The following is a 27,371-nucleotide window of genomic DNA, read 5'->3' on the forward strand; positions in this document are numbered from 1 at the left end:
GGGTGAGAATAGCAGCATATGGCAGATATACTTTCAGCAGTGGGGCAGAGAGCTTATAAACCGAGCCCCACACTTATGTATGGTGCCAATTTTGGTATCTGGGCCCCCCTACCATGAGACTACAGCTGTGAACCATGGAGGGGTGTGATATGAGTGTTCCTGCTTGCATTATCACTGAGCATGGCTCTCTGAACCTCCCAAAGACTCTGAAGGCAACCAATTAATGCCTTTTCTGTTTAAAACACAGTGGATTCTGTTGTTTGCAACTGAGATGCTGACTGATGCAAATGGCTAGAGTGCTTCCTTCAGAGCAAGCTCACACTTCACTTTGTTGTGTTGTGGGATATCATTTAGAAAAATGAACTGGGTTTTTAATTCTCATTTTCTTATTTACATGTGTGCCTTTCTTCATATTCCACCAAAAGTAGCACCAGTCAGTGTCCATTATTTTAGGAAAGTTATGCGGGAAAAAAAAGGCAAAAATAGTGTCTTTTTAGGTTTTCAGTGTTAAGATCCTAGGTTGTGAGAGAAAGAGGTAAGATTCAGCACAGATAATAGACTAAGGAGAAAGCAAAATGGGCAAAAGAAACCACCCAGAAGTGGACAACTGCATGATAAAGATACTCCAATTTAAGAAACTACAGTGAGCTGGAAGGAAGGTAAGGAGTGCAGAGATGTACAGTGTCTCTGAAAAAAGGCTCTGGGTTTGATTCTTGGAATGAGTCCCAAAGATACTTTGTTGTGTCTGAGAGAAAGGGAGATTTATTCCTCTTTGCCTAAATCAGAACCAACTTAGTAGGCAAGATCTGAAAATACATATGGTTGTGGAGCTGTCTCAGCAATAAGACTCAGACAACCCACTGATTTCTTCAAGTCCTTGGTAGCATCAGAATAATACACACGTGCCTAAGAGTGGCCCCATGGTAGAGGACAGAACTGCTGACTTGAAGGACCCTTACACAGGGCGATGAGACATCTCCAAGGAAACCTGTTCAGACCAATGACTGAGGATGAAACAAGATAATGGGGGTGTCTCTGTGGATGCTGGTGAAGACGGATGACTGTAAAGACCAAACGGGCCTGCCTCTTTAAAAAGCATCCAGAACTTGTTCATGATCCTGGGAAAATAAATGAGACAGACCACGCAGGGACAAGAAGGGCTTCAGACAAAAATTAAGTTTATTGTAGAAAAATAAAGGAGTACTTCTTTCATTCATAATCTTGTGAGTTTGTGCACTGAACATTCCATAGTAATCTGGGTGGGAAGGTAGAAGTGGAGTTAGCTGGCGAGTGTGGGGGCATATGGCCAGACAAAACTTATGTTTCATTCCTAATTGAATGCCCTCATTTTACAAACCAGTAAATGGAGGGCCTGGGAGATGAAGCAAATTGTTCATAATCATATAGCAAACTAGAATTTGGGTCTTCTAACTTTCAGGCCCACACGGTCTCCCAAAATAGTTGTTGAAGTTTTTCCAAAAGCAATAGAATGGGAGTGCTATGCCCTAGATTGTAATGAACCAAAGCACTGAAGTTGAGCCATTTCCCCAAAGTGTAATTGCTTAGTGTTTCAGCCTTAAGGAAAAAGTCTTCCTGGGAAAGCAAAGCTAACAGTCTCTACATTTCATCCTTCAGTTATGCCTGAGGACATGTAACTACTGCTCCACAATGGTTGGCCTGAGGACAGGCCTTTCATTTATACAGTATACTTGTATAGGGTTTGGCTCAAACAATGGCATAGGCCTGTGACTATCAACTAATTGTTTCAGCTCTGTGGCCAACCCAATACCTTTCAACAGAGTTTATTCTTAAGGCAGGACTACTTGTGAGAATCTCTGCTAATGAGTCTATCTTGAACTCTTGATCCAAGTAACACAAGACCATTTAATAATCTAAATTATTGTGTTGCTTAGTTTAGTTGCTTAACTTTAGTTGTGGTGGCTGAAACCTGCACTGAACTGGCTTAGGTAAGCCCATGAGCTTCTTACATGGATGCTGGGCCTCACAGAACTTAACCATACATATATGTTTAAACTCCAGGACACAATGGAACCAGGAATGTGAATACCATCAAAAGCTCTACCTCCATCTTTCATTTCTAAGCCACTGTGTCATTCTTAAGTTCTGTAATCCTAGAGATAGATTCAGCCCTGAGCTCACCATCTTGGCTAGAGAGCATGGGTCACACTGGAGTATTCCTGCTTTCGCCTCCATTTAAGGATGAGGCAGGGAGAGAGAGGACCATTGTGGACACCAAGTGCTAATTTTACTATTTATTAAGTACAGGGCTCTGAGCTAGGTTCTAGGAGAGAAGGGAAGCAAGGAAACCAAAAAACTGAAGAACCAGATTCTTCCCTCAAAGAGCCTCCCATGTTAAAAAGGAAAATGGCATAATATGGCCTGGCAAGTGCCACCACTATGTTGGGTAGGTAGAACGAAATCCAATCTTGCACAGGGCTTAGATTCTGAAATTAGCAAGCCAGGCAAAACAAGTCCCATAGCCAACTCTGTATGCCCTAAATACTTGAATCACACCCAACACAAAATATTCATGGCATGAGTGACAAGCAGGACCAAAATGGACTCAAACAATCCAGTTCCACACCTCCCATCTCATTCCAGGATATATGCTTCACTGAATAGACTGGAAGTCACAATCATCCACACGATTTTTAGCAGTCTCTCTCCTCACTTTTACTAAGTGCATGGAGTTAAATCTATAGGGGTTAGACACATATGAGATGTGACTCGTTAACTTGGCAAAACCATGCAGCATTGAGCTTGGGAAATAGGATCCAAGGCCAGGGGTGCCTAACTTTTCAGTCCACAATTCCAGTCTTTACACCAGGCAGTATTCCAGAGTTACCTCATCCCCCATTATCTAGGACATCTAAAGCTGGAAGTTCTCTACTGCTCTTCCTTGGGAACTCCTGACCCCCACCCAAAGAGTGGTACAGAGCTTGGCTCAGGTAGGTCCACGTGAATTGGGCTGGGATAGTCTGGGCTGAGCTGAACTGAGAGGTCAGCCAGACGAGCACAGAGGGTGGAATGCTATTCAACTTTCCTAGGTTGTATATGCTATGAAGAGCTTATCGAGGGGATGTTTACAAATGGAGGACCTTGCTGTTTTTAACAGATTAACTGTAACATATTGGTTTGGAGACCTGACAGCCCATTTACATGAAGTGTTACTTTACACTTGACTCTTTCCCTGTACAGTAGGCAGTTAGAGAGGCCACCGGGTAGACAGGGAGGAGGCTGGCTTCCATTAAGCAGTTAAGCATGGGCTGTTTGGAGTCTAATACAGCCTTGAATACAGCCAAACCTCACACTTCACTCTTTCTTAAATAGTGATAGAAAACCTTCCATCCAACCCTGCCTATGACCCTTTCTGAACAACTCATGCCAAGGCTCTTTCCTGCCTAACAACCCAGAGGAACATTACTGCTGTGGCTTTGATCACGTATTCAGTTTACAACCATGTCAGACAAGCCAAAGAGACTCCAAGGCAGGCCCATTATATTTTCTGATCTGGACTAAGAAAATCAGCCCTCCAGGAAGCTTCAGTTGGTCAGCTTTGCTTTCCCAGGAAAACTTTTTTCTGAAGGCTGAAACACCAAGCAATTTCACTTTGGGGAAGTGGCTTAACTTCAATGCTTTGTTTGTTTGTTTGTTTTTCCAACCTAGTGCATAGTGCTCCCATTCTATTACTTTTGGAAGAACCTTAGCAAACTATGTTAAGAGGCAGTGCTGGCCTGAAAGTTAGAAGACCCAAATTCTGACATCCATTGTGCCCTAATCTATGTCAGTTGCTCTCATTTCCTTAATCTCATTTAATCTCAAAATTATTCTAAGATGTAGGTACTACTCTACTCATTGTGCAAATAAAAAACTGGAGGCTCAAAGAGATAGAGTTAACCAAAACAATGCAGTGTACAGATGGCAGAACTAGAATTCAGACTCAGATCAGATTTGAACATGTGTTCTTTTCACAATACCACATGGCCTAATTCAGACAGCCTAAATTTTCTAGGAGAAAGAGATGTTTGTTGTTTTCAGAACCCTTGTGGTGACTGGGCTGGCAGTGAAATTCACTAGGCAACTATTTTTAATCATCAGTGAGCATAAGAATCAACTCCGGATCTTGTGGAAAGTGCAAATTCTCAGAGATTTAGAGACTGTGGATTTGTAGTTCAGCCTAGCAAGCTGCATTTCCAATAATAAGCAGCTTCACTGACTCTAGTGCCGGTTGACTGGTATCACTCCAGGGGTGCAGGGTCTCAGTGGGAGGGGTCATCCATTCCTATCCCGTTGCTTTTTTCAGATTCTTTTGGATGTTCACCCAGTAGTCATGGTCCTCTTTCTAGAACTGCAATCTGGTTCAGATATCCTGTGGCCATGCACTTCAGTGAAGGATAAAAGGCTCTCTCTCCAAGAAGGTGAAACTTGGATGGTCTCAACCAATGGTTCTCCATCTTAGATGCACATCAGAGCTCCCTGGAGTGTACACATGTTCACACACACAAACACACACATATGTACAAGAAGACCCCACAGGAACCCAATTAAATCAACATCTAAGGGTAGAACCTAGACATCTGTAATTATTTTTAAAGGTCCCCAGTTTGTTGTCAGCCACAGCTGAGAATCACTGGCCCTGCCCATTTCCCTTACTGCTTGTCTTCGATGAACATTTGTTAAAATTCTAGCCCAGAAAACTGAAAAGAGGTCTTCTGGGAGGTGGGGCTTTGGGGAAATCCTTTTTAAAAAAAGATGTGAGGATAGGACAAGGCATCTTTCTTCTTTTTGACCTTTGTATTTTGTGATATAAAGAAGTGATGCCTGGAGTTATTTCAGCTGTCTTGGGATCATGAAGGAGCCAGCCTAATAGCCACAGGCTAAGGATGGCAGAAAAGAAAGGAAAAATAAACTGGGAACTTGGTGGTATCTTTGGGCAAGTTAAGTAAACAACTCTGGAATCACCTTACCCTGAGCATACTTCTTATGAGAGGTGATTAATGTTTTTTGATTTTTTTTTTTTTTTTTTTGAGACAGAGTCACTGTCACCCAGCTGGAGTGCAGTGCTACAATCTTGGCTCACTGCAACTTCCATCTCCCAGGTTCAAGCAATTCTCCTGCCTCAGCCTCCCAAGTAGCTGGGATTACAGGTATGCACCACCAGGCCCAGCTAACTTTTGTATTTTTAGTAGAGACAGGTTTTCACCATGTTGGCCAGGCTGGCCTCAAACTCCTGACCTCAAATGATCCACCGGTCTTGGCCTCCCAAAATACTGGGATTACAAGCATGAGCCACTGTACCTGGTCGATTAATATTCTTAATTTAAGACATGTTAAGTTGGATATTGTTATTTGCAGCCAAAATAATCTCAACAGCTATAGCTACTAAGGAATTTCACCTGCTTACTGCCTGTGCTGTTTCTAAGAGGGGTGTAAGTACATCAGTAGCTGGGGCCCACAGGGCAAGGTGGCCTAGAGTCAGTCTTGATGGCCAAAAAACTTTAAGTGCAGTGAGCCCTGGGCATTGCCATTAAAAAGCTAGTTGCCTTGAGAGTTATTCCAATAATAACTGTGACATTTATTATGCATTCACTGCAAGCCAGGTACTATACAATGCAAAGGGCTATAGGTATGCCATCTCATTCCATCCTTAAAATTACCCAGGGAAATACGTATTATTATCCATGTTTTACACATTAGGAAACTGAGAACCAGAAAAGCTAAGGAATTTGGCCAAGGTCACATAGCGCATGAGTGGCAGAGACAGGATGCTAACCCCAATCTGTCAAAACTCTCAAGATATTTCTTCTGGTGACCATGTTGTTTCATTTCCCTATGACTTATGAAGCTCTGTGGGTTCACACATTCACTGAAGTGCTTAACTATGCGAATAAAACGCATTCATCATTGTAATCCCTAATGGAGATAACAGAAATATTAGCAAAGACCGAAGTGAAAACAGTTCAAGTGAGGCCTAATTTTTTACAAGACCAAGGAATGATTTACTTTATCACAGGAAAGAATTTTATTTGACAAATGCATACTTTATCATCTCTGGTCTGCTGAAAATGTAAGCTTACATTTTCCTAGCCATAAAATTAAAATAATTTTGGCTCCAAAAACTCAAAAGAAATCCCATTCTACGTTCAGGTCTTTCTCTGGAAATTTGAAGGCTAGATAGGGAGCCTTAAAAAAAATGCCATTTCTGTCAGGCAGGACAGACTCTAGAGTGAGTAAGATAAGGGTTCAAAACCTGGTTCTACCTCTTGCTGACCATGTAACCTTGGACACGACATTTCACTCCTTCAAGTCTCAGCTTCCTGATCTGTAAGATGAGAATGACAACTCTCATTTCAGGCCTGGGATGAGATTTAAATCAGACACCCTGTGTAAGTTGCCTGGCAAAGCAGGTCTGCTGTTATGAAAATACATACAAAGGGCCCAGCATGAAACCTGGTACGTAGCAGCTACTCGATAAATCTTTCAGCCCTTCCCTCTATCTTCCCTCTTCTGTTCTTCATCTTCAACTGTCTTCAGGGGTGGGCCTCCAAAGACAGAACCAAAACCAAACAGGATGAGGCCCTTCTGTACTTGGTTGTGAAGGGAGTGATGAGACAGTGCCCACATCTTGGTTTGCTCAGCATTCCGGCAGCTTTCTACAGAGTCATCCCTACACCCTGACCCAACATAGAGAAGCCAGCCAATCTGCTAGTGGGCCACTTGTCAACTGGAAGACAAATTTGAGAAAAAGTCAGAGGATCCGAGTAAGGGACAGAAGAAGGGGTAGGGTGGAGTGAGAAGAAATGGTTTAGTTGGCTCAAGTGCCAAGGATCTCTGGGAAGCTGGAGAGCGATAATCTTCCACACCCAGGTTAGAGCAGATTTCAACAAGGGAGGGACTATTTCAAGGGAATCTGAACTGCTAATGAGAGAAGCAAAAGACAAGACTCAGCAAAGGATTACCTATCCACAATCAAAGGGGAGCCACAAGTTCTGTATTAGGTTGGTTAGTCAAAACTGCACTCCAAGTCCCATTTAAAAAAGCAGACAGAAGAGACCAACCATTCACATACATGTTTAGAATTGGTATGTTTTTGAGGTCCTTCCCCCTGTAATTAGAACTTCTTCTTAGCCCCATGAAGTTCTCAGGGCAGCCACCATGGTTATCATACCCATTGTATAGATTTGCAAACTGAAGCTCACTGCTGGCAATATGTTCTTGGTCAAATAATGGAAAGGTACATAAAAAGATTAGTATCTCCAGTGGTTCCTAAAAGAACCCAGAGCCCTGCATCTGGGGAGGATTCCAGGTGATTCTGATAATCAACCAGGTTTGGGGACCATTGATATCACTCAACAAACTCACCACAGAGAAAGAAACAGAGCCTGACAAAGGTGGAGGACTCTGCCCAAGATCACTCAAATTACAAGTGGCTAAGTTTAGTCCTTCAGCTTACTGTCTCCATGGTAGAGCTCTTGTCAGCTCACTCCATGGGCTGTGGGCTGTTTAGTTACTCATTACAACCTACAATGTAGATAGATTTCATTTATTCAATAAACCTTTATTGCGGACATCTTTGGTGCCAGACACCAGATTCTTGGCCTTAGAGAGTTCACAGTCTAAAAGAGAATGGGACAAGTAGCCTCATGGCTGCAGGATGTGACATAGTGGTGCTATCAGAGGAGGTATGATATACAAGCGAGGGGGTGTAAGAGTAGTCACTAACTTCTGCCCAGCAGCCTTCAGAGGAAGGGAGAAAAAAATCAGGAAAACAAAGGCTCCTTATATGGCAGTTTGGTTACCTTTGTTTTAATAAGCCACTTGTGTGCTGTGACTTTATACAACTCAAGTTAGAATAAACAATTTTGAATGAAAGGTTTCTAAGGATATTTACTGGGTGTAAAAGCAACAGTCTGACACTACTAAAATATGTTCAGACCAAAATAGAGGCACCAGGAAAATGTCCCTCTAGGCATCGATCTTCACTACCGTGTGGAGATCATGTCTGCGTCTGCTCACAATTACTGATGAAAGTCAGTTCTCATCAGTGCTATGTAGGAGATTAGACAGGCCAGTGCACTCACTAAACTTACATGCGGAATTTACCATTTCCTTGTTGCCAGGGTCACGGAAGTGGACACTTTCATGTGCAATTAGCAATATAAGTTAGGACAATATTTCTGAAGGGCAATCTGGCAAAATTTATGAAGATATAAGAAATTTTCAAAATGCTCTTTGAACCATCGATTCTACTTCTAGGAATTTATCCTGAGGGTAAATAAATAAAAGCAAATATGGAAAGATATACATAGGGTGTTCAACAAAGCAGTTTATAATAATAGTGAAAGCTTGGGGAAAAGGCAAATGTCCATAGACAGAATGATGAACTAAATCATCATAAAACTTTATACTTGAAAATCATTAAGACAGTCATAATGATGGACACGTATACTGAGGGATGTAGAAAAATACTTGCATCACTCAATGAAAAAAGCAAATTTCCAATTATTTACTTAATATAATGTAACTTGTATGTAAGTACAACTTCCAGATATATGTATTTACATAGAGAGAGAAACTTGGCAGATGGCTTTTAACCAAAATGTCAATAATATTGACCAGGAGAGGGGGTGTTTCTATTTTTCTGTATATTATTGTATGATATTTATATAATCAGAACAACTAATGGGATAACTTTCATTGGAGACTAAAATTTTTTTGTTCTTTATTCTTGAGCATAAAGTCTCCATTTTAGGAGACTAAAATTTTTGAAGAAATTGGTCCTAAGCAATGGGAAAATTCAACCTGATTTAATGAAATTGAATATATTCATTCTTTATTTTTATGGGCTCCTTTTCTAAATATAGACTTGTGTCATTGATTTACATATTCGGTCATGAAAACAGTTTGTTGGTTCACTTGCAACTCTGTAATAAGCACCTACTCTGAACCTGGCAGGGGGACACTACAACATGAGGTATATAACATGATGGGTTAGAAGTCAGGAAGACCTGAATTTGCATCCCTAACCTGTAACTCATGCGTTCACAACCTCAGATGGGCTATTAAACTGCTCTGAGCCTCACTTTTCTCATCTGTCAGAGATAATAAAGTACCCATGGTATTAGTTATCTGTTGCTGTGAAGCAAATTACTCCAAGACTTAGGGACTTACAACAACAATAACTTATTATCCCATAATTTCTTTGGATCTGAAATTTGGGGGCAGTTAAGCTAGTGTTTCTAGCTCTGGGTCTTTGGTGAGGCTGCAGTTACATGAAGGCCTAACTAGGGCTGTAGGATTTGCTTCCAAGCTGGCTGTTAACAAAGGACTGGCAAGTTGGTGCTGGCTGTTGGTGAAAGGTTTTCTCTCCATAGCTGCCTCCACATTGCTGCTTGAGTGTCCTCACAGCATGGTGTCTGGCTTCTCCCAGAAGGGGCAATTCAAGGGGCCAAGGAGGAAGTTGACAATGCCTTTTATGACCTTGCCATAAAAATCACACACCACATCTGTAAGTACTCTTTGGGTTGCGGGTTATCTCTGATTTAACGTGAGAGGGGATTCACAAAGGTGAATACCAGGAGGCAAGGATCACTGGAACCATCTTGAAGGCTGACTACCACATACGTGAAATGAGAAAATGCTTAAAGAGCTCAGTGTACCTATACCGCACCCATAATAAATAAGCCACAGTGATGAGATACAGTGCATATAACTGCATTCAACAAATAGGCCCCAGATTCCTGCTCTTGTCCAAAGTCCTGTTTTTCTCAGATGAGGAAACTGAGCCCAGAGAGGTTAAGTGGTTTGACTAGGAATACATGGAGTTAGTATTTGAGCTAGGAGAAAAAGCAGGTTTTCTACCTTGCCCCATTCAGGTTCTTCCCCTAGAGGAAATCTCCACAAAGATGCAGACTGAGGAATCACTTGCTACAACAAAGCGCTCACTAGAGTTGAAGATGAGCAGATGTTTTGGAAAGAAGGGTAGGGAAGCTGTTAGAGCTGATTCTGAATGTCAGGTTCAGGAATTTGTCTTCCTTTGATGGGAAAGACAATAGGGAACCACTGAGGGGGGTTTAAATGAAAAAGGGACTTAAACACAGCTGTGCATTCAGCAGATTGTGGAGGTCTCTAAAGAGAAAGCCTGTTGGAGCAGTCCAGGCATCTGAGGACACAGGCAGCAGTAGTGGGAAAGGAGAAGGGGCTGGAGAGTCACAGCATCTAGGAATCATACCCCTGTGCCACCTGTGGATTCCAGATTAAATAAGGATTAGGAGACTAAGTCAAAAGGCTTAGGTGAGGGCAGCTAAAGCGGTGGTGTACAGGCTGCGCCAGGGATGTCTGCTTCCCTCTGCCCAGCCTATAGCCCTGAGTCAACCTCAATCCACCATGTAGGAGGCATAAGGACATTCAATATGACTTGGAAAAAAGGGCATTAAAACAAATAGTCTGCACTTCTTTTGTTTCCAGCTCTCCAGCATGGAAAACTGATGATACAAAGAGCTAGACAAAATGGAATGTAGGTGGTTCTGAGCTCAGCTCAAAGGGCCCTCCTCTCCTGAAAGGCTCACTTCCCATGGGAGAGGATGCTATGTGGTGAGGGTTGTCACACTCAAGGTTTTCCCTCCAAGCCTCACCTCCTCTGTTAAATCTGTCCCCCAACTCCCCTTTAGGTAGAACTGACCTGCTGTCTGCCCTGCATACACGTACCACAGATGGATTCTCTCCTGAAACCTAGAGTGCCACAATGCCCTGCTACTAACCTGCTTCCTTCTCCAGCCCCAAACCTCCCCAAAAGTAGTAGATGCTGTGGCTCCCATGTTCCTAGGGCCTTCCTAGCCTGAACACTATGATTTTACTCTCTGAAAATGTTAGACAAATACTTTTCTCACCTAATGCATCAGCTTTACATCCAGAAACAGGTTTACAGTCACAAGGGATGTAACCTGGGTTGCAGAGAGCTGAATCCAGTCCATCCATAGGGCCCTGCTATCCACAGGGCCACCAGTATCGTGGATTTATCCCCCATTTTCCAGGACAGCAAAATGCCTTGTTTTAAAAAGAAATAGTAAGACAATTTTCTAAAAGAAGGAAATAAAGTGACTTGAGAAAGAAACACATTTTTTCTAACGGGCACAAAAGCTCTGTATAGCCTAGTCATGCTCCTATCCATATATAGCTTTTAGTTGGTCAAAGTAACTTTAAAAACTGAATCAAAGTGCCTTTAGTCAGGGCACATGCTCTCCAGTTTGTCAATCCCCACCACTCTCTATGATCTTACACTTTTAACCTCTGTTACATTTATTTATTTACCACCTAGCCCCTGAAGGCTTGTAAGTTTGCAACACTGCAACATGATACGAAACTCATAAAGCAATTCCTTCCATCTTTGGGAAGCAAATGTTTTCAAGGTTCTTTATTAGGCTGAATGAAAATCTTCCCATAGCCTCTCTCTACCCCTCCTATTTCTGGGGTACTGTAGGTCCTATAGTACAAACAGAACCTTTTTCTAAAGCACATTCTCTTACTTATTTGAAGTCTATCAACAGAGTCTGTGTGAGGCCTTCTCTTTTCCATACTAAAAATACTGTCTTCCTTCAACTATTTCCTATGACATGGAAGCCCTTTACTATAATCTGAATGTGACTTATTATCCTCTTTAAAGAGAGGCATCCATACAGGCATGGTCTAATCCTTTGCAATTCAAAGGGTAATGCAAAAGCCGGTAGCATTTGCATCACTTGGGAGCCTGTTATAAATGCATAACCTCAGACCCACCCCACACCTACTGAATCAAGATCCACAGGTGATTCATATGCACACACCTAATTAATGTAGGCTAAGATTATGCTAGCTTGTGAGAGCAATTGTGTTACAGCCAACCCTGTTTCCTGTTATTTGAAATTCCTCTTTTTTTCCCCCACACTCACTGCTAAGCTACATCTTCTTATATTAGTTTGATTGCAGCATGTAACAATCTGATTACATTTTGATGAATGACCCACATGCTTAGACTATGAATTTGTGGGCAAGACACAGATCATATTCATCTGTTTTCCTAGTGCATAAGAGGTACTAATATAAGAAGTAACCAAAAAATAAAATAACACCAAATGATAAAAAGAAAAAATTAACTCTCTGCTAAACAGTTCAAGGCATGGCTGGATCCAGGGCTCAAAGATGGTGACAGAGACTTGGATCATTGCCACTTTCCACCTCTGCTTTCTTGGCATCAGCGACATCCTTGGTAAAGCTCTCCTTCTGTGGCCTCAAGATGGCTGCCAGTGTCACTCAGAGCCACATCCTTTCTCATTCCAGTCCAGCTGGCAAAGAGTCTTCTGAAAACTTTTAGGGGAAAACATTTCTTCTTTCCTTTTTCAGAAACCTTAGCAAATGTTCCTTCCAGTTTCATTAGCTGTGATGGCATTATCAGTTCATTTCAGAGCCAACTACTGAGGCGAGGGGGTTTAATATTCTAATGGGTTTAAGCCAGTGAGGACCCACTCATGAGGAGGTAGAAGCAGTTGAAAATGGAGGGGGACGCTCTATCAGGAAATTAGGGAACTGTCGGGAGAGGCGACGTGTGTGCTGGGGAGGCAACCCATGGATGTCTACCGTAGTGTTAAACAGGTCTGCGTTTCAGTTTCCTTTGAATCTTGCAACTGTTGTTCAGGATATCCAAGATTACAGCAACCACTAGCACAGGTTACGGCCAGAAAACTTTGCTATTTTTAAATGACACACAAACTGTTATGCTCCATCACATTGTTTCAGTGACCAACATTAAAGGACCCTGGCTTACCTCCTCCTGGAATAATAAAGCAGTCACAGGAGTTCTTTGGGCCACTCCAAAAACCACTCCAGAGTGGTTGGCCACATATAATAGAGGGTGCACTTGAAAGGCAGCATCCAATGACCAGTTCTGGTTGAAAACTTTTACGCTTTTCAAAAGCTCAATAAGCAGCAGAAGTGACCACAATGTGTTTGAAACTTTATAGCATGTGTCTTCAGGAGACAAAGTGCCTAAAACTAGATGGAAAGACTTGTAATTTTTTAAATTAAAAACTGTACACAGGAGAGGTAACAAAGTAAAATAAGCATGAATCCTACATTTTTGTTTCAAAAATAAAACCCGAGGTATGGGGAAAATTGTAATATGGAATTCAGAAATCCGCTTTGGCCATATGCTGTACTGCATCTGCTTTCCTTGAGCCAAAAGGCTCTTGATGACCAGTCATGCTTAGCTGAGAGAGACATAAAGCCAAAGAGACTGAAGGCAGGCAAGAGGGAATAGAGGGGCAATTCCTGTTTCATCTGAGGGATCCGAGGGCAAACTTACCACTACCAGCCCCTGCGGACACATGCTACTGCTCAAGGTAGTCACTGTGCGAGGGAAGATAGCCCACAGAGACCCACTGCCCCTTCTCAAAAGAACAGCTTACACTAAGATCTATTTAACTCTCAAGAAGGGTATCAGTTATGTGATCTTCGCAAATGAAAGGGAGCCTAAAACCAGTACCAGCCTAGTCCATTCTGTCACAGAAACACTTTGTGGAGGCCCTGGCTCTACCCCTTACTGAAGGAAGGCCTTTTGTATCACTTAGTCTCAGCTTCACTTTCCTCCATGAGAGGAGGCAATAATTCCCCTGTCATAGATGGGTGTGAAAATAAAACAGTCCATGTAACAAAGGCCTAGAAATGTTCAGGACAAAGAATGCCTACCAACGTCATTTTCTTCCCTACCCCCTTGCTCAGTACCATTCAGTGCTCTAAGTTTATAAACACACCACTAAAAAAATTTGGTCTCATAGACCTTTTGCAATTTCTCTCTGACACTGCAAAGTGAAATTCGTATGTATGTGTTAAGATACACTTTATTGTACTGTAGTGATTGTATTGGGAGGAAATTTTTTTGAAAACCCTTCAGTTTTCACATAGATGGAGGTAAAATCAACACAAAAGGACCAAAAGGAGCATGGCCTCACCTTTTACTAAATGTAAAGCCTTGGACAAGTTTAGTTTAGTAGAAGTCTTCACTCAATCCCAGCTTTTAAAACAGCAGCAACAACAATAAACATCTCCGCCACTAGACTGTAAACTCCTCGAGGGTTGAGATCTCATTTATTTAACTTTTCTATTAACATCCCTAGTCAACTGGCCTTCACATATCAGGAAGATAAGCTGCAATAGCTTGAAGGGCTTATCAACAGAAGGGCTGACAAGTCTGCTAAATTGTTATGAAATGAAAAATATAAAAATCAAAGTAGAAAGAGGTTGGACCCACTAACAAGTAGAGTCACAATTTTCAAAATATTTTAATTATTTTTTTAAATTTATTGGCCAGAGACAGATCTAACAAGTCTAGCTCTATGATTCCATGATCTCTGTCAAGTTACTTTTTCTTTCTACACTTCAGTTTCCTTACCCACATACGGATGTGAGTTTTCCAAAACCCCTTACAGCTCTAAAATTAGATGTCCAAATTTCTACACACCTGTGCCAAATCTAAGACAAAGACACACTGCTAGGCACTGTAAGAGACAGGAGAGAGAAGAAACCAGAGCTGCCCTTCAATGAACTCATGGATTATTAAACAATAAAAACAGGAGCACAAATAGCAGTGATTCAAGGCAGAAAGCTGCGGAGACAAGGACTGGCTTTTGGAGGGGCGACATTTGTTCCCGCTTCAATGTAGCAAATACGAAGCACCTGTCATGCCAGGCACTGTGTCTTAGCACAAAAATAACACAACTATGGCCAAGACAAACAGAGTCCTGCCCTCACAGTGCCTAAAGGTTGGCTGGCAGGAGGTAGACATTTGGAGAAGGGGGAGGAATTCCCAGCAGACGACCTATTGAGCAAAAACAGGAAAGCAGAGCATCACAAAGCAAATAGGAATGAGTCCATAGCTCTGTTTGCAAGGTAATGATGGTACAGTGGAGTGGGATGAGAAAAGGTAGAAATAGAGGCAGCTGATATGAAGACCCTGAAATGCCAAGCTATGGAGTCTAGATTTTAATTGTTCCAACAAAATAACCTCACAACTCTAAGTGACTGACTATACATTAAAACTTAACAGAGTCACCTATTTTGTATCCAAATTATACACTGCCTTTCTGTAGCAAAAAGGAAGATGTTTGAAAGAAAACTGCCAAAAGAAGTAATTTAAATAAATTTATTTGTGAAAGCGAAACTTCTGAACATCAGGTACAGTCTGATCCACAATGTCATAACTCATTCTTGGGAGTACTCTTATGCAGTTTGGAAGAGAAATTCCATGTGGAGCATCAGCGGAACATTTATCAAACTTCATAAAGCCATGAAACCTCAGTATTACACAATACATAATGACAAGGATACAGTAATAAAAATACAATATCAAATACTACTTTGTGAGTTACAAACTACAATATAAACAATTTAGGCCCTTTTTTAAAAAATGAAAAAATATTTCTATTACAGCCTCATTTCAAGCATTTTCTGCTAGATACAGCTTTATATAATTTTACTCACAATAGATAGCAAAAGAATGTTTTCATAAGTATCTGTAGGTAAAATATATTACTTGCTTAAGGTTTACACTCTGAAGTATACTTTGACACATATGAGTTCAGGTAAGAGAATGAAACTGTGCTGTGGCAAAATCCTGGCTGATGATCAAGATTTGGATAGCTTTCCTATTAAGTTAAAAAAATTTACATCACTGAAAAAAGAAGCAAGGACAAGCAACATCATTCTTTCTCAACGAAGCAGTCTAATTCCAGGGAATGGGTTTTCCATTTTGAATTCAAAGTGTGTGGTCCCAAAGTTGAATTCTTTCAAATCCAACGAGCTGCCTGCCACTGGGAGGCAACAGCAATAACGAAGCAAGTTGGGAGGAAAGTGTTAACTGAACTACAGAGATGGTCACTGATAAAACAAGTTCCTAGAAATCCTCCGGCCCACCCAGAGGTGAAGGGCAGCCAGAACTATCAACAGAAAAGAAAAATGTGCTCACTGAACTGCACACATAGAGCTTCTAGGAGGGTTAACAGTTCTTGACATAGGTTCCTGGTTGTAGTTTACAATATCTGCCTTCACCACTCTCTGTCATAAAAGAAAACAGAGTTATTATCAGGACATCAGAACATTTAGAAAGAGCTCCATAAAGTATATTTTTATTTTCTGAACTTTGCTGAACTTCTGATGATGGACACCATAAATGAAGCAGGAGTTGATATAAAATAAACCAGACAAACAAATGGAGAGTGGATTTTTTTTTCCAAGGAGAGAATGGCAACTCAGCTATTGAGCTGTCCCTGGTTTTATGACATTAACTTGAGGTTATCACAAGTCTGATGAAAACTTGACAAATCAATAATGAAAAATTAAACCCTGATAATAATTTAAAGCAAAATAATTTAAATGAATCATTCACACATATTTGAAATTATGGAAAAAAACTAATCATTTCAAAGTAAAAAATATCATTATTGATTAATATTTCCATAAGCCATTATATTTAGCCGTAACTTTTCTTTGTTTACAGCAGTTTGTGAGTTTGTAAGAAAACATTTAAATGTTAAAGAAGATTTACATATACAGCAGAAATGCTCTCAGCAACCCGTTTTTAAATCTTTTCCAGTTTCTAAAACTTTCCTCCAAAATCCCTAACTTATTTCCAAATGGCTCACTAATGGTTATGAATACTACTTTAGCAAAATACGGTATAATGAAAGATTTAGAAAATTACTTCATGTTTTTAAAATAATTTAAACCAAAAGATACTTTCTTCCCTCCTCCCTTCTAATACTTCAAGGAATATCTAAAATGATACATTTAGCAATAGGCTTACTATTCATCTCTAAGTAATACTTTAAAACAAATCCTTTACTGTTTTCAACTCTTTTATGAAGTCTGCACACACAAGCAGACAAAGAAGGGCAATTCAAAGCAAATTTTAAAAATACTCTTTCAATTACCAAGCTATTTCAGGAAAAATGGTAAGGAATTAATAATGAAAAAACTGCCTCAATTCTCCGCTTCACTGCACATGTAATAAACACAACCATAAAGACAAATATATTTAAAAGTAACTGAAATGTTATTTTAATTTGTTCCCAATTTCTTAATTCATGTCTCTTGGCAGGGGACCAATTTTTTAGTTCTAAATCAAGACTTATGCAATATTAATTTCCAATAATGTACAATAATCATCTGAACTTCCCTATTCATAAGGAATAAAGAACAAGATAGCATTCACTGGTTCTCCCATCCCACCTCCCTTAATTGTAATAATTTATCCCTTAATACCTGCACTACTGAACTGAACAGATTCTACTCTGAGCAGAGCTGGTATGTTGATTATCTTCTTCCGGGTACTTCACAATTTCTGCCCTGACAATACGCTGTCAATTCCATACAACGTAAATGAGACAAAGAAGAAAGAATTAAAAAAAAAAAAAAAAAAAAAAAAAAAAAAAAGACAAAACGGAAAGTATGTTCAATGACTGAACAGAAAAGGAAACACCAAAGTAGAAAAATAAAATTAACATATAAATGTAAACATGTCACACAGACACACACAGACACACATACACACAAATAGCAGGATGTACACATACAAAAGGAACAAAGACCCAAGAAACACTATTCTTTATAACTCTATAATTACTGAAATAGATATGACCACTGAACTTCCCAAACTGTGAGTTCCACTTTTGATAATACAATTATATATAACATATATAATGCCCAGTATTTCAGAGGACTATGAAAAATTATGAGGTTTTTCTATGTTAAAGGACAATAAAAAGATTAATTCCATTTCCATTAACAAGCTTTACCCAAGATCTATGTGCCAGTCACTCTATACTGTGAATGTGTGGGCAACTTACACAGAATCTATTCACAAGTTGCTGAGGACCTAATGGAAAGAGAAACACATATACAAGTAATTCCCATACAAGTTAAACACTTAACTAGTGGACTTATAATATGCTATGGGAACACAGAGGAAGGAGTAATTAATTATCTTTGAAGGTGGGGAGAGGAATGAATACATCAGAGGAAGTCATATGCCATTTACAGCGTTTATGTTTAATACTATTTATTACTTGTCCAAGACTTCCTTGCGATGCTCACTCCCACATTCCTCCCAATTCTAACCCTCATACTTCCAAATTCCATATAGAAACAAACAAGTTCAAAATGCACTTGTAGGTCATGTAAAAAAAAAATACATGAGGTACAACATTTAAGTACAACAGCTGTTGCTTTCAAATATCTAATAGTTTTACTAAATACAAAATTATTTGTTATTACATTGTTATATTCTTAATTGCTATTACCCTTAGGTTTAAAAAGACCACATGGGACAAATACATATGATAAAGATAACATGCTACCCAAATACTTCAGATTTAAAACCAAATTTTAGATTTAAAACTATCTTATTTCAGGACACTCATTTCTCATAATAGCATCTATCAACTTATTAAGATAGACCAAAAAGCATCTTAATATGAGCTGCTGTCTGTGATTACATTTATAAATAAAGACTCTATAAAGAACTGAGAATAAATGAACAGGATGCTGAAGCATACATTAGCCTTGGGTGGCTTCTGCTTAAGTTCTCTAGGAACAAGCAGCTTTAACTTTTGGACAAGACTCATGATTTACTAGGCACCCAGCTTGATGCTATCAACAGAAGCATTACCAACTAACAAATGAGGTATGATCTGAGGGGGTACATCAGTGAAATATTGTATACCATTATCTAACCTCCCAAACCTAATTGTCATGTCAAACTATGGGTTACAATGAAGAGATGGAGTTTTCAGAATCAGTAAGCAACTCATTAATCCAAACAAATGTTGTTTAAGTCTTACCCTATAAATACAACCAGGTTACTGTCCTGTGCTTGAGACATTTTGAACCAAGTACTGACTAACGTAAATGACTTGGATTTCATTATTAATTTTAATCAAATTAATGAAAAATTAACAAGACAGCATCTCTCTCAGGGGCTTTGTCTATTTGACATAAAGCTTTGTAAAATGTTTCCTAAAAGTAACCTGTAACCAAAGCTCTGCAGATTCCAAATTTCGCTTTCTATGATTAGAAAATCATAATTTCCATGTCATAAACTTCATGGTAGGTGATTTTACTGTAGTCAGCTTATTTAAAAACCATTTATTGATGTTTTTAGAGAAATGTTACCTGCAAAACACCAACCTTTATTTTAAGAGCCACAATGTAAACTCAATTATTCTCAGCTATTAGTTGATGAAATGAAAATAACAAAGTGGCCCTAAGAGGAAAGGAATCATATGGGGTGAACACAAGTTTAAGCCTGATATTTTCAAAGAGCATTTGCCAAGTGGATACTGGAAATGGAAGTGGTAGCTATGGAGGGCATAAGCAAGAAAGCAACCTATGAGTTGGGGCAAAAAGGTGTAAGGTGTATAGATGGGCTCTTGCAGAAATGCTAAAGATAAATTTGGTCAACTGTGCAACTAGACCTTACTCCAGATAATAGTAACATATTTACCACTACAAAAGCCATAGTTTGTCATGCCCAGGATATGGAATAAACACACCCTGAAGGCTAAAACATCTGTCACTATCATTCATTCAAAGCCAATCACTATCCCAGGTATTGCAAACATTTAGGTAAATAATGCATAATCTCTGTTTTTTGAGATACGTAAGAGTCTAGCATAGAAAATAGATGTGTAAACTATTGCAGAATATTCTGAGTGATATACATTCAAAGTACAACAAGATTATAGAATACAATTTAAAGCACGGTTGTAGGATATAATATTTAAAAAGCACAGTACTTCCCACACAGGAGTTTTAAAAAAGCTACTCTTCTTCTATATTATAAAGGGGCCATTATATGCTGCCAGTAAGAAAACATTGTGCAAGTTATTTACTTCTGTCTTCACAATTTTCTAATCTATAATAACAAGGTTTACCTACATTACCTCTAAAGTCCCGTCTCGTTTTGAAATTTTATATTAAAAAATTAATTTAAAAGATGAATAGGAAAAAGAAAAATGGGATGTGATATGAGAATCCATTAAGCAATGTTCAATACCTGAGAATTAGAGTACTATGTACAAAAGGAGAAAATATGCTCCTCAAGAAAACAAGTGGTGTTTAGGATAAGAAATCCCAGTACAGTTTTAATAAACATTATGGGGAAAATGAATGTAAAAAATTAACATCTGGGTAAAAAAAAATCTGAGGAAGATCAATACTCAGGTAAAGCTAAAAAGTGGAAAGGACTCTAAAGACCAAAGGTTAAATGGGTACTTGCACTGTACAATTATATGCCAATTAAGACAAGCAAAATCTTGAGCATGTCTATCACATGCCAAGCCCTACGTGAGATACTTTGATATACAGTCTGAAAATAATTTGAGGTGACAATAAGGAATATATATTTTTAGCAAGTTTAATGAATATCTCTGACAGAAATTTTTGTTATTTTAAAAGCTAATACATATCTAGTTCAAACCAGGCAGAAATTCATGGTTTATCAATTGACAAGTAAAAATGGTGACGCTTAAAAATTTATTAAGCTCTTAATACCAAGTACGCATGGCAAAACTTCCTTGCAATTCAGACTGGAGGACACAAGACAAGACTCAACGGACTAAGTTTTTTCTTTATGGATTATCTAATGCATTCTTAAACAGCTGATTGCTGGATTTCCTAAACAATAGTAGTTGTAAATTTGTATTTTCTCCCAAAGTTCTAAGTACTTTGCGAATAGAAAATCTGAACAACCTGGGAAACTAGAACACTTGTTAACAATAGTATCAATTCTTACACTATCTTAGAGGATTAACAGTTGGTCCAGGAGAAAAGGGAAGACTACATAAATGATGCAAATGAAACTATTAACCAAACTGGGAATTGTGAAAGTGGATCTATAGTGTTCATTGTTTAAATGTTTGGCTGCCCAACTTATTCTGGGAGCTCTTTCAGGATAGGGACCTTCTCTTATTATGTCTGTATCCCCAGATTCTAGCGTTGTTCCTGGCATTAAATAGACCCTCGAAGTATGTTTACTATGCATTCACTTTCTTTTCTCTCTCTTCCTCTTCCTTGCAAAGCTTGCAAAATGTGTTGATATCTAATTTTATATATAACTCCCAAATAGGAGCAATCTAGGTTAGAAATAAACTAGTAGAATCTCTTTAAATAATCAGTGAATGGAACTAGGACTAAAATCTCAAAATATTTATGTCACAAACTAAGTTATTATAGTAGAGCATCAACATTAATGTGACTGGTGGGTCTGCCATTTAATTCCTTCTCTATAAAATAATACAAAGTGCTTTCAAACATTCCCTTGAATCCCTCCAGTAATCTTTCAAATGTTGCAAAAACCACATGCAGAGTGTGTGTGTGTGTGTGTGTGTGTGTGTTTGTGCGCGCACGTGCGCTGTCTGAACTTCCTTGTCTTTTAGATGAACTTTCAAAAATGTTTCCACTAAGAAATATCAATTGTAAAATCAATATTTTAATTGGCAAAAACACCAAATTCATCAGGATCAAGAAAGGCTAATGAGGCTTTCTGCTATACACAAAGAATTCTGACAAACATAAGAGGGCTGCGGTAGCTTGAATTCACCTTCAAATGAATGCATTAAGAGTAAATGTCACCGACAAACCAAAGATAGAATTAAACCTCAAAGCATAATAAACAAGGCAGATGTGCAGGGACGGTAGAGTGTTAACACATCTAATATCTATTTATTTAAAATATACCAGAATGTTAAGCCCATATCTAAAGTCAAAATAGCAACTCTGTTGATCTTGCAACAAGAAGGAGCTAATATTAATAAAGCTTCCCCAAATTTTGCCTTTCAAAAGTATCCAGTTGTTTCATCTCTCCAGAGGTCTCCTTGTATCTGAGCACCACTGCACAGCTCAGGCAGTACAAGGAATTCTTTGGTGCAGCCCTCTCACCTGTAAAGCACCAGCCCACCATTCCCCGTCTCAGAAAGACCACCAATCATTGGGTTTCCCCTTTCTTCATTCCTCCAGGCAAGAAATCTCAGGGTTATCTTGGACTTCTACTACCTTTTATCCAATCATTCCACAAGCCCTATTGGTACTTCTCTAAAATCTCCCTTATATCCATCCAGCTCTTCCCTTCTACCTTGACTCTGGTCCTTATCACATGGTAGCAGCAACTCAGTCTCCTTACCTCAATCTCCCTCTCATCCAACGACATACAAAAAAATCCCAGTAGATTACTTCTATCTAAAAACTGCTTTCATTTATTGCCCTACCTCAAAATGATTATGGGTCAAATAAAACTAATCAACTTGGCATTCATAAAACCCCAAAATCTGTTCTTAAAGTCTTAATAGTCTGATACAAATGGTCATTTATTTTAAACAAACTGTTCTGTTTGCAAAATACAACCTAAGCTTTTGTACCCAGATATATTGTTCATACCAGCTGCCCTTTCAGCCATTTTTTTCCTTTCACTCCAAACTGCCCAGTATACTTTCCCCCAGCATGGTAGAGTGAAAATACTAAGGGCACTGGTGTCAGAGAGACCTGGGTGTAAATCCTGGCTCCACCATTGCCCAACTAAGGGTTAGCGATCAAGTTACTTAATCTCTCCATAGTCTCAGCTTCCTGATCATAAAATGATAAAATCTCACCTGATCCAGAGTTATTATGAGGATTAACTGAGATAACACAGTCCCCCTGGCACATAATATATTAATTTTCTTTACTGAAAGCAGGGACATTTTAGTCTTTTAATTCTTTTTTAGACCCACCACTATACTGAGTATATAAGGTATGATCAATAAATCACTTATGATAATCACAGACTCTCTAATTAAGCAGAGACAAACATTATTCAGACAGAGAAACTGAAAAGGAAAGGAATCACTTGACCTCTGGGATCCAAGTTCTGTGTGATCAAGCAAATCATGGTGACTTCTCTTTCTTATACTCTCCTAGACCCAAACCAAGTAACCACTTTTCATGTGTCTGGGAGCTAAACAGCACAAAGTATCTTAGTACCATATCTGGCCACAGAAAGTGCTAAAACAAATGTCTTTGAATGATGAGAATTAAAAATAGCAAATGTTTAGAGCCTCAAATATTTTAATCAAGTCCTACAAACAGCCACATCAGTCTAACAATTTTCAATATTTGCTTTGTTTTGAAACACACACACACACACACACACACACACACACACACACACACGGAGGGACCACGAGAATAAGATACAAAACTAACTCTAAAAGAATTAAAGAAAAATTTAAGGATGGGAAAAGGTAATTATACTTTTTAGTTGCACAGGGTGGGAATGGGGTCGAAGAAACTGAGGAAAATTGTAATTAGTTTGTTTTGTCTAACCAAACCAGTTTTGTCTAACCAAACAAATCGTATAAAGTTACGATTCTGAAGCATAACTTTATAGACTCTTGCTCTGATTTTTCATTCTATCAAACATATAAATTGGTGGGATATTATAGTGGTATTTTAAAGTTCTTGGCTGATGGTTGCGTGTCTTTTTCTTAGTGTAAGAGAACTTTCTAGGAATAGTGAGAAAACTTAAAAATCCTTAGTAATTAATAACACTTAACAAAATAATAACACTGACAACAAAATAACATTAAAAACTAATGATTACAGTAAAGGATGTTTTAAAAATGAATAGCAGCTCTGAAAAGGATTTAAATAAAAAGGTACAAAACAATATTGTCACCACCTTAACTCATTAGTTAACTACTAATAAAATTTTCATTATACTAAATATCTTTTTCCCAACAAAAGAGACACAATGAGGTTTGAAGGGTATCATAATTTGTCAAAAAGTTAACATTCTCCATCTTCTGCAATCAACACTGACTCATGCATACAATCTATGCCCAAAGCTTTTAGAGATACATACACAGAAGGCATAAATGGGAAATAATTTATGGGTCATAATTAATGCTTTGTAAGAAACTGAGTAATTTTTTAAATATAAAGTTCAAGGTAATCACCTGTGACTGTTCTATTTCTGCTTTGTTTAATTTGATCCCAAGGATTTCAGCAGCAACTTTCTGAAAGCACAGGAAGACCTATGTAACAAAAATGGGTTTAAATGATGTCAAAGAGGCATGCTTAAGTCATCTTCAAATAAACAGAATTTTCTTGAAAATGATAAACAGTAAAAATTGTAAAAATATGATATAGCAAGTGATTCCAAAAAATAGCTTTGTCAAATGTAGCATCATTTTAAATATAATAATTTTTAAATTATTAATCCATAATTTAAAACTCCATGCAATTCAATGAATTGATCATTTTCTTTAAACATATACATTAAAGATTTAGCATGATGATTACAGCTACCACTTTAAAAAACAACAGAACAACATACTCACTAGCACAAAAACTCCATAATTTCTGGAGAAAATAAAATAATCTATACTTTAATACCCTAGTTTTTCACTGCCAATTTTATGTTGGTTGTTTTAGCCACCTTTAGCCTATCTTAAAGGGTCTTACTTTCCAACACTTTAATAATCGCTGTAGCCTTTTATATCATTCCAACAAATTCTCCACATATCTTGAGTAAAGCAACTTGGTACTCTTTTACTATATTTTGTCAGTTTAGAGTAAAGAAAAATTACATTCCATTATGATTAAACAAAAATTGACAAATCTTTTTCTATATGCCTTTCCACACATAGTTAGCTTATGCGAGGTCTACTATGATTACTAGAGTTCCAATCCTGACATTTACTGTAGTATAACTTACATTTTCTTTATAAATCACCTACCATATTCTTATCCCTACTCATGACATGATTATTTACAAAATATTTATCAAAACTTTATTAATATTTATAACAAAAAAGGGATAAATATTCCTGATAGCTTTATGTCATTTGTACCCTAAGAAGCATAATATATTTTAGTTCACTGGTCAATGTTCAAGGAACAACAGGAAAGGTACTGTGTTGAAGTGGAGAAAAAGTGTGGTAATAAAAGAAGATAAGCAAAGAGATGAAGGCAGTACAAAGCATGTAGAACCTGGTAGGCTACTGGAAGGACTTTGGTGTTTATTCCAAATGAAATGGAAGTCATGGGAGGGTGGCCTAATGTGACTTTTATTTTAACAGCATTAGTCTGGTTGTATTGAGCATTCACTATAGGAGACTTAAGTATACAAAAAAAGAAATCAATCAAGTAAACTAATGTAAAAGATTATGAAGGTTGAACCAAAATGGTAGAAGTGAACACAGTAAGAAACAGTCAGCAGGTTCTAGATATATTTTCAAGGTACAGCCAAAGGGACTTGTTGACAGATGTGGGGTGAGAGAGAAACAGAGGAGTCAAAATTGGCTCCAAAACTTTTTGGCCTGAACAACTGGTAGAATAGATCTGCTATTTACAAAAGTGAGGAAGACTGTGAGAGATTTGAGGAGAGAATATCAGTTCTAAACATGTTAAATTGGGCAGCCTATTAGACATCTAAGTGGAGATGTTGAGCAGGCAGTTAGATATAAGAGTCTAGAGTTCAGGGGGAAAAGTCTGGGCAAAGCCAGAAGACTAAATAAAGCCACTAAGGGAATAGTGTAGAAAAAGAGAAATCTAAGGACTGAACCTGAGCTGGGTGGAGAGATAGAAAATTAGCAAAGGAGACTGACAGAGTAGTGGGTGAGTAGGAAGAAAAACAGGAGGCGTTGTATCCTGGAAGCTAAATGCAGAGAGTATTTCAAAGAGGAGAGAGTGATCAGCAATTATATATGTTGCTACTTAATCAAATAAGATGAGGGCTGAGTACTGACCATTGGATTCAGCAAAAAGGAGGCCACTGATGACCTGTATAATAGTAGTTTGAATAAAATACTGAGGCAAAAGTCTGCTGGAACTGTTAAAGAGAAATTTGGAAAAGAAGAACTAGAGACAACTCTTTCAAAACATCCCACTGGAAAGTGAAGGAAGGAAATAAGGCAACAGCTAGAAAAAAAAAATGATGGATCAAGAGTTTTCTTGTTTTTATGATAAAAGAAGTCATAGTATTTTGTATGGTGAAAGAATAATCCAGTAGATGGGGAAAATAATACACATGAAAGAGAGAGAAGTGATAAAGCAATATCCTTGATTCAGCAAATTGTTCTCCCGGCCCTAGCTGGGAGAATAAATCCCACAATAACCACAGAGAAGACAGAAGGTATGAGAATACATGGGGTAAGTAGGATGAGGTTAGACCTGGTAGCAGCAGCATATAGAATTTGTCTCCTGTTTCTTTAAAATTTCTTATAGGAAACAAGGTTATCAGCTGAGAGAATAGAGGAAGATGGTTTGAACATTTGAAGAAGAGAAGCTATGAAACAGTCCTCTAGGTGAGGGAAGAGGTGACAGATTAGGGATATAGGGCATAATTACCGAGCAGCATTAAGGGCCTGCTTGAGATTAGTGATTGTGAACTTAAAAGTGAAACCTCCAGCATCCCTGTGTTTTTTTCTGGTCATCTTCATGGGTACAGCCATGAAAAGCGGAGGCTTGGTTTAAACCAGAATTAACATTTAGCCAAGTGAATCTGACAAAGTGAAAGAGAGAAAAGGGAATTGAGAGTATACACATAGCAATGATTTGGACTGGCCATGAGATTTAAGTTCAGAAAAGAGAAAAATGAAGACATGAAAGGAGGTTAAGATTGTGCAAAAGGGTTATGATCAATGTTTGTAGGTCTTGCTAGGGTTGAGAATGGTTGTCTTTGGGCAGTCAAGGGTGTGAAACAGAAGATGGTTGGTGGTGATTAGGATGCCTGATATTGAGATAAGAGAAGAGCCACAGTAATTTGTAATGACAAGATCTGTAGTACGCAAGAGTGACTAAGGTGGAGTCAGAGAGAAACAAGGATAATGAAACCACTAAGAATCATGACAGAGGTAATATCAGAGAAAGTGTAGTAATGCAGGAGCTCAACTAACTCCTCAAGCAATGAGAGGAAGTTACCTGGAGCTGGAGATGATTACAAGTCTTAAAGTATTGTCATACAACAAACCATTTCAAAGTACTACTTGAAAAAAATAAAGGGGCTTTTTAATAGTGGTTCAACAGAAGTACACAAAAAACACTAAGTGGCCAAAAAATACTAGGTGGTTGAAAACAAGCTAAAATACTACAAGTTAAAATAATTCTGAAATGGCAAAAAGACCCCAGGAAGATTAAGTGAGGGTAGAAGCTCAATGAATCCATGTATGAGTTTATCTAGGATTATTGATATTATATATTTTTTAAAAGGCATGGGTGGGTGAGCATGTGCCCATGTTCACATTGTCTGGGGGGAAAGGGTTCTAGGAGGCCAAAATTTTTAATGAGTC

General features: G+C 38.5%; 1 protein-coding gene across 4 annotated transcripts in view; it reads right to left on the minus strand.

Annotated features, from left to right (window-relative positions):
* Positions 1-27,371, minus strand: part of RAB28 (RAB28, member RAS oncogene family) — a 248,291-nt gene that overhangs the window by 119,979 nt on the left and 100,941 nt on the right. The window contains exons 6-8 of one of the 4 annotated variants that reach the window (XM_039468497.2): positions 24,036-24,113; positions 17,311-17,405; positions 15,180-16,104 (exon numbers count right to left, since the gene is read on the minus strand). In XM_039468497.2, coding sequence (XP_039324431.1) covers positions 17,316-17,405; positions 24,036-24,113 — 168 coding nt within the window. In that variant the 3' untranslated portion in view covers positions 15,180-16,104; positions 17,311-17,315. Of the gene's footprint in view, positions 1-15,179; positions 16,105-17,310; positions 17,406-17,894; positions 17,924-24,035; positions 24,114-27,371 lie in introns of those variants that run through there. The other 3 variants (XM_074395900.1, XM_039468496.1, XR_012516808.1) reach the window with 3 other exon arrangements.

The sequence above is a fragment of the Saimiri boliviensis genome, chromosome 3 (assembly GCF_048565385.1).
Source record: "Saimiri boliviensis isolate mSaiBol1 chromosome 3, mSaiBol1.pri, whole genome shotgun sequence".
NCBI lineage: Eukaryota > Metazoa > Chordata > Mammalia > Primates > Cebidae > Saimiri > Saimiri boliviensis.